Source organism: Terrapene carolina, unplaced genomic scaffold (assembly GCF_002925995.2).
Source record: "Terrapene carolina triunguis isolate 2854851 unplaced genomic scaffold, T_m_triunguis-2.0 Scaffold1054, whole genome shotgun sequence".
Taxonomy (NCBI): Eukaryota; Metazoa; Chordata; order Testudines; family Emydidae; genus Terrapene; species Terrapene triunguis.
Window position 1 is genome coordinate 234,953 of NW_020665405.1, and position 8,026 is coordinate 242,978.

The 8,026-nt window shown below is 55.5% G+C and overlaps 1 protein-coding gene across 1 annotated transcript; it reads right to left on the minus strand.

The window, feature by feature from the left end:
* Positions 1–1,486: 1,486 nt before the first annotated feature.
* Positions 1,487–7,242, minus strand: LOC112109455 (volume-regulated anion channel subunit LRRC8E-like). The gene is made up of 2 exons (XM_024203973.2): positions 7,105–7,242; positions 1,487–3,911 (listed from the first exon to the last, which is right to left on the minus strand). The coding sequence occupies exons 1-2, from the start codon at positions 7,240–7,242 to the stop codon at positions 1,653–1,655; spliced, it is 2,397 nt and encodes a 798-aa protein (XP_024059741.2). The 3' UTR covers positions 1,487–1,652.
* Between the last annotated feature and the right edge of the window lie 784 nt (positions 7,243–8,026).

Consider the following 8,026-nt stretch of genomic DNA (forward strand, 5'->3'; position numbering starts at 1 on the left):
GTCGGGGTTGGGGAAGGGGTCTGTGCAGTGGCTGGTGCACAGGGGGCCCCGATCGCATTGTGGGGGAGGTGTTTGTGCAGCAGCCAGCACAATGGAGGCTCTGCTCTGTTGGGGCCTTTACCCGTTACTATGATAATACTGACTTCGGGTCTGGCCCATATGTCCTCTGGCTCCAGGACAGAGCTGATGGGGGTTCTCCCAGAACTGCAGGGTGCCTTGCCGCTGGCTACCGGGCAAGAAGGGTTCAATGTTGGAGTTCCTAGGAGTGCTCCCCCAGTTCTGGGAGCGGCTGCCGAGGAGGCTGGGGCGTTGCTCAGACTGGGGTTTCTTGGAGTGCCGCACCCAGCTTGGTGCACAGATAAAGGCTATTTGCACAGGTCAGATTTCAAACTTCTCCCCTCCAGCTGCACAGAGCCAGGGCCCTGGTTCAGGCCCACTGCTATTAACAGGTGTTTGGATTGCCACTCCCCCCATACATCCTTTAATATAAAAAGAAGGGCTCGATCCTGAAATCCTCCCATGAACTTTGCCTGAGTAAGGACTCCAGACTCAGGTACATGCAGCACAGGGGAAATCAAAGACCATCTGGAATCCTGCCACAGAGAGGTGGGACTCAGGGGAGGAGCCCATGAGGGCCATGTCATTGGTGGAAAAACCATGCCTCAAGGAGGAGGAGACATGTCACAGCAGGAGAAGCCACACCCAAGGGGGGCGGGGTCAATGGGAGCCACACCCACCCATCTAAATTTGTATGATAAGCACATACCACACCTAGTGGCAAACCCAGCTTCTCTTGGTACTGTAAATCCATTAGATGCTTCAACCTGGTAACACTCCTTCCCCTCTCCAGGGCAGATGACCTACAAAGCCAGCTGCAACCTTCCTTGGGAATGTGGTTACAGCACAGTGGGTGTGGGCTGCCGAAATTGAGGCGTGACCAAACACTAATGAAATTCAATCCTAATGAGATCTTGGCCTTGGTGACACCTTGTGACAATGAGTTCCACTGGCTAATGATGTCAAAAAGGCATCCCTTTGTATCAGTGGAGTGGGTGGAGCTGTGGAATGAGGCAAGACTCTCCCATGGTTAAAGCCACAGCAAAATTTCAGTTGAACACCCACATTTGCATCCTCTCTAGATTACCCATCAGATTGGCCTGGAAATTCGTAGGATAGACTGTGGGATGGGGTACAGTTTATGGGGCAGTGACCAAAGTGTGCCGGAGATCTAGCACGTTAAAACATGAGCTATTTACACACACACATAAGCACACAAACAAAAATTGCCCTTTTTTAAAAGCAATAAACGCTGCTTGTTAATAACACTAAAAAATATGTATAAATAGAGTCATTTCTCCCCTGCAATCCAGGATACAACGTGGCAGCCCTGACAGAGGATCACTGACTGTACAACAATCCTGCCGTACAGGATCACTGACTGTCCACATTTGCACTGGGATGAAAAGTTGAGCCCCTCCCTAGCCATGGCCGGGGGGATGATTCTTTGGTAAGACTCTTGGTGGGAGATCTCCCAGGTGCCTTTGCAGCTCTGGCCTAGGAGCACACCAGGCACTTCCCAGCTCTAGTCATCTGTGAGAGTCTTTCTACAGGTGACCAAAGAGCCTGCCCATGCTGATGACTGTCCCCTCTTCTCATTCACTCTCCAGCCTCTCCCGGATGTCCGTGGGCAGCGTCTCATAGAGGGTGCTCTCCACCACCAAGCCGCTGCGCTTGAGAGCCTGGCACCGCCCGATCTGAGGCGGCAAGGCCTCCAGACGGTTCCCCTTCAACTCCAGCTTGCTGAGTAAGGAGAGGTTGCCCAGGCGGGGAGAGAGGATGGAGAGCTTGTTGTGTCCCACCATCAGAGTCTTCAGCTTCTTGCAGAAGAAGAGCTCATCGGGCAAGGTCTCCACCGAGTTGGAGGAGATGGTGAAGTACTGGAGATTCTGGAGCACACCTACCTCCGGGGGGATAACCTGGATGCCGTTGTTGGAGAGGTCAAGGCAGCGGAGCTTGGTGCAGAGGAAGAGCTGGGAGGGCAGGGTCTCTATTTTGTTGCGGTTGAGGTAGAGCTGCTCCAGGCCCTTGAGCTTCCGGATGTGCTCGGGGATATAGGCAATGCGGTTGCTCCAGAGCTTAAGGCAGACGAGCTTGCGGCAGTGCTGGAAGCTGAGGATCTCCTCGATGGAGCGTAGCTGGTTGTCTTTCAGGTCCAGCTCCTGCAGGCTGACCAGGCTGAATACGGCATGGGGGATGCGCTCCAGGTTGCAGTTGACCAGCTCCAGCTCCCGCACGTTGACCAGCTTCTTGAGGTTGTTGAGCGTCACCAGCTTGGTGCCGTCGTTGAGGATGCACAGGCGCTGCAGGTGAGCTGAGACATCAGTCACGCTGGGCGGCACCTTGGAGATGTTGCTGTGCAACGAGAGCACCTTGAGGTTCTTCAGCTCCCGCAGGCTCTCCAGGCCAGACGCCCTCCCCAGTTCCTGGCTGAAGAGGCCAGAGAGGTGGAGCTCCTCCAGCCCGCGCAGGCTGTAGACCCACAGTGGCACATCCTTGATCTCGTCAAAGGTGGCCTGCATCACCTTGAGGTGGTCCCGCAGGAAGACCAGGGAGGCAAATGGCAGCTTGACGGGGCAGTTCAGCAGAGAGAGCTCCTGGAGGCGGACAAGCTGGGCCACCAGCGGTGGGAAAGTCACATCCTTGAGCATCTCCAGCTTCAGGGCCTCCACCTCGGTCAGCTCGAAGATTGTGTCAGGCAAGCCGGACAGCATGAAGAGGTGGAGCTCCAGGCGGCCCAGGGCATTCCGCTGCAGCTTCTGCCGCAGCTTCTCCTCCGTCCATTCATGGTTGAGGTTGAGCTGCTTGAGCTTGCTTTCGCTGACCTCGGAGAGGAAGACAGCGAAGCGCTTGGAGTAGAGGGAGTCATACTCATCAATTAGATAAAGCATGAAGGCAAAGTCATGCTTGACGTCGGGGATGTCGCTGATGCCCGTCTCCTCTCGCACATAGCGGAAGGAGTACTCCTTCAAGGGCCGGTGGAAGAGCCAGTACAACGTGTATAGGCAGGTGAGGCCGTAGATGCCCAAGAAGCAGATGTAGCAGATGGCCAGCTTGGAGAAGAGGTGAGCCTTGGTGTGGTTGCAGCAGAAGTGGTCATAGCCTGTCATGTCCTCCATCTCCACGCTGCAGGGCACGATGAAGCGGATGTTCTGCACCAGGGCGGCATTGTAGGCCGTGATAATCAGGAACTTGAAGACCTTGAGAACCGTCTGGCGGATGTACATGGTATAGAGGATGTCTCCCTCCTCCACGTGCAGCCGGAACTTCTTCACCTTCTCAAACAGAGCCTTGGCCTGCTCCCCTTCCTTCTTGTCCAGCAGGCTGACCGCAGGAGTCTCCGCTACCTTTTTCTCGGAGATGGACTGAACAGGCTGTAGAGCAGGGTGGGGCTCGGGCATTTCGTCCTTGATGCCCTTCCTCCGCCGGTCTTCCTTCTTTGAGCTCGTCCCTTCTTGGTTCTCCCCAGAGACCTCGGAGAGAGCCCGGGTAGTCCAGGGTGAGTCAAAGCACTTGCCAAGGATGGAGATGAAGTGCTCGATCTTAGAGCTGGTGCCAGGGAACTTGAACCAGAAGTTGGCACAGACCATGAAAATGAGGGTGTGGATGACCACCAGGTAGGGGAAGTACTTGGCGTACCAGTGCAGGGCTGTCTCGTAGCACATCTGGTTGATGAAGCTGTACTGCTGGATGTCCAGGTTGTTGCGCAGGCCGCTCATCTCCCGGGAGGACAGGGGTGTGTCTGGCTCCGAGGCATTGAGGCTCTTCCTGGCGAAATTCTGGCACGTTTCATCAGAGAGTGGGGCACCAGCAGGGGCATGGTTGGGGAGGCAGATGATTTTGTCCTGTGTCACCTGGGGATATGACCACAGAGGGGAACAGGTGAGGAAACGATGGGGGATGCTGATTCACAACAGCTGGGGATCTGACCCCACTGATTCCAATAGAGCAATGGCTGATTTACATCTGCTGGGGGTCTGGCCCCATTGACTCCCATGGAGCTCTGGCCAATTGACACCCGCTGGGGGTCTGGCCCTGTATGTCATGCAATGGTCCATGCACAGTTCTGCCCCCTGAGCACTGACTGCAGGCTGCATTCACGCGTATGTCAGGGCAATAGTGATAACAGGGGCACCGAAGCCTTGCCCAACCCAGGAGCCCCGGGATAGCTTAGACACTCCAGCACCCAATGCAATATCCATGAGACAGAAGCCAAGGGTGGCCCCTAATTGTGCCGCCCAGAGCAGGCTGCAGCCCAGCCAGCACAGAGGTGCACCTTGGGAACGCTATGGGTTCTGTGACACTTGGTGTGCTGGGAGTTGCAGTCTCAGGGGGCTGCGACTCTGGAGCACCAGTGGGCACGACCCATTCTGGCCCCACTTAGGCTGCCCCTGGGACAAAGGAGACAGTGTCCAAGAAGCACAGTTGGTGGTGAGGAAGCATGTCTAGTAGTTAGAGCTCAGGTGCTTGGAGTTAAGTTCTCTCCCCAGCTCTGGGAGGGCAGTGGGGTCTAATGGCTTAGACCAGTGGGGTGAGGAGTCAGGACTCCTGGGTTCTATCCCCGGGTCTACCACTGACTCTCTCTAAGCCCTTCGGCTGCTCCCTTCTCTCTGTGCCTCCATTTCTACCTCCATAAAATGGGCATTATACCAACTCCAGGGAGGTAGCAAGTTTCGAAAGCACCTGGTGAGGCTGAGACAAATGGGACTAGAGAAGGGCAATGAGATGCTAGTTCACGCCGGCATCTTACCCCACAGCTAGAGAGCAGCAAGAGCGTCCCATGAGTTCAGCCTGTGAATGCGTGCACTGCACATGGCACACACCAACCCCATGAGGAGCTCCTGTGATTCAGGGCCCATGCTAAGCCAGGCCATCGCTAATCACAACCCAGGAGTCCTGACTCCGAAGGGAACAGGCCCCGCCGTGATGTTGTTAGGTAGGAGAGCAGGGGAGGGCGGGTGGCAGGAAGCAGAGACGAGCTGATCAGGGTGCTGTAAAGAATTATTGCCTCTCATTCTGCAGAGCCCAAGCTGGCCGAGTGGCACGCAAAATAAAATCCCCTGGTTACTGCAACCCCAGGGCCACATGACTTCCTGTTACAGAAATTGTCCTTCAGCCCCTGGTTCTGAGCAAGCCAAACCCACCTGTGCAGTGTGGGTGACCAACCTCCTACTGTGCCAGCTGATGGAGCTGCTCCTTCAGCTCAACTCAAGCAATAGAGTGCTGTGCTGATGGTCCCAGTGTCAGCAGGGTCTGAACATATGCATACAGGGGATTTGCTTGAGGTCACCCCAAAAGTCAGTGGCAGAGCTGGGAATGAAACCCAGGAGTCCTGCCTGCCACTACTGCCGCTCCTCTGCCTTCACCATGCCTAGATCCCACTCCTCTCCCGGAGCTGGGGATAGAACCCAGGAGTCCTGACTCCTCACCCCATTGGTCTAAGCCACTAGACCCCACTGCCCTCCCAGAGCTGGGGAGAGAATCCAGAAGACCTGGCTCACAGCCCACCTTGCTCTAGCCACCATCTCAAGGGGGTTTCTCTGTACTTCCCTGGCAGATCCCACCACCCCCTGGCATCTCACTGGTTGGCAGTGTGGCAGGTGCCTGAATGGTTAACTCAAGAGGGGGCCAGCAGGGAGCTAATCTCACTCCCACCCTCCTCCCCAGTGGCCCTGGAGCTTTGCCTATGGGACTCGTTGCCACGGATATTCTCCCTGTTGCCACAAGAGACAGATGATGTAACAGGGCTGCTGCCTTGTGCACCTGCTGCTTGGCTTCTGTATAGACAGACTCCTACCCCCAATATCGGGGGGACCGTCATCTGGTGGTGATCAAGCACCCTCCCGACCCAAGAATGATGACAGACCAGCCTATAACAGGGCTGGGTGGAGGAGGGGTAGCTCATGCAGGGGGAAGAGATGGGGGGGTGTCAGTCTCCCATCTCCCCCTGTTCCACCCCAGAATGCAAAGTTTGCTGGCCCATCAGTTAACCACTAAAATTCAAGTCCGACATTTATGAAGTGGGGTCTAGTGGTTAGAGCTGCAGGGGTGGGGTAGGAGTCAGGGTTTTGTTCCCAGCTCTTGGAAGGGAGTAAGAATAAGGGGGAGGGGCTGGGAATCTGGACTCCTGGGTTCTATTTTCAGCTCTCTTTTCCCCCCACCTGGATCAGCCCACTGGGCCCATCTAGCTCAGCAGCCTGTCTCTGATCAGGCTCACACGAGACGGGCTCATCTCATCTCAGCCCCTTTCATTCCTGGTGCTGAGCCACAGCCTTCGTGCCCCACCTTCCTCCCATTCCCCAGGGCAGCCCGCGATCCAGCCACACCCCAGACATGCTGGGGCGAGCTTCCTGCCTGGGCGCGGATCCCCTGCAGCGGGGTGGCAGCACCTGCACTGATACAATACCTCCTGGGAGGACTGGCAGCTCCAGGGGAGGCAGACACCTCCAGATCAGGGGAAGGGTGACAAGTCCATCTTAGGATCTATATTGATGGCCCTCGCCCTTTCCCCTGCTCCCCTTTCCCTCGAGCCCTGGGCCCACCCTCTCCTCTCCCAGGAGGAAGGTGGCATTCACCTACCCAGCTGTTCAGAGCCAAACCCCAGAGGTTCTGATCCAAAGTTCACAGTTCCCCAGGGGTGCATCTTCCAGCCACCTCACGTCACAGCAGAGTGCATGCTGGGATGTCCCTCCCACAATGCAACAGGGCATCCACTGTGGACAAGGGACTCCATTTGCCCCAGCAGCAATTTGACAGGCAGAAGGGGGACAGGATAAGGGGTGTTCTTCCCAGCCAGCTGGCTTCTCCTCTGTTTCCACTCTTGCTCTTGGCCGGTTTGTGGGGTCTGCATCATGCTATTATGGGCACCGTACTGACTGGCATGAGCACATCAACTTCCGGGGATAGAACTTTCTACTGCTGCTGCTGGAGATTCTCCTTCAGCTCCAGAGAGAGGAGGATCCAGAGGTCCCAGGTCCTATCCCTGCTGCTGCATGGGTGGGGTCTCACAGAGGGTGGTCCCAGCCCACATCCCAGCCCAGTACCCACCTGCAGGGTGCAGCCAAAGACCCCGATCATGAGCATGGCCACCGTGATGTATTCAGCCAGCACATCCCACCAGGGCTTGAGCACCTTGAAGGCCGGCTGCTGGTCCGTGAACTGCTTGAACTCAGCTACTGGGATCATCCTGTCTGCAGAGAGAAGGTGGGGTTAGACTGGTGGAGGCCTCTCCTCCCTAGAGACCCCAGTTCAAATCCCAGCTCAGGTCAGTCTATAGACTCATAGACTTTAAGGTCAGAAGGGACCATTATGATCATCTAGTCTGACCTCCCGCATGATGCAGGCCACAAAAGCTGACCCACCCACTCCTGGAATAATTCTCTCCCTTGACTCAGCTGTTGAAGTCCCCAAATCATGATTTAAAGACTTCAAGTCGCAGAGAATCCTCCAGCAAGCGACCCCTGCCCCATGCTGCGGAGGAAGGCGAAAAACCTCCAAGGCCTCTGCCAATCTACCCTGGAGGAAAATTCCTTCCCGACCCCAAATATGGCGATCAGCAGAACCCTGAGCATGCGGGCAAGATTCTCCAGCCAGACCCGCATTGACCATTGTTACTAATTACCAGCCTGGCACGTTATTGACCTATTGACTAAAATCACGTTATCCCATCAAACCATCCCCTCCATAAACTTATCAAGCTTAATCTTAAAGCCAGAGAGGTCTTTCGCCCCCACCGTTTCCCTCGGAAGGCTGTTCCAGAACTTCACCCCTCTGATGGTTAGAAACCGTCGTCTAATTTCAAGCCTAAACTTCCCGACGGCCAGTTTATATCCATTTGTTCTTGTGTCCACATTAGTACTGAGCTGAAATAATTCCTCTCCCTCCCTGGTATTTATCCCTCTGATATATTTAAAGAGAGCAATCATATCCCCCTCAGCCTTCTTTTGGTTAGGGTAAACAAACCGACCTG

What these genes read in the sequence shown, in the direction of transcription:
- LOC112109455 (XM_024203973.2), bottom strand. Translation starts at nt 7,242, where the DNA reads ATGATCCCAGTAGCTGAGTTCAAGCAGTTCACGGACCAGCAGCCGGCC. An exon ending in TCTTTGGCTGCACCCTGCAG is followed by an intron (nt 3,912 to 7,104) that starts GTGGGTACTGGG and finishes TCATATCCCCAG; the next exon opens with GTGACACAGGACAAAATCAT.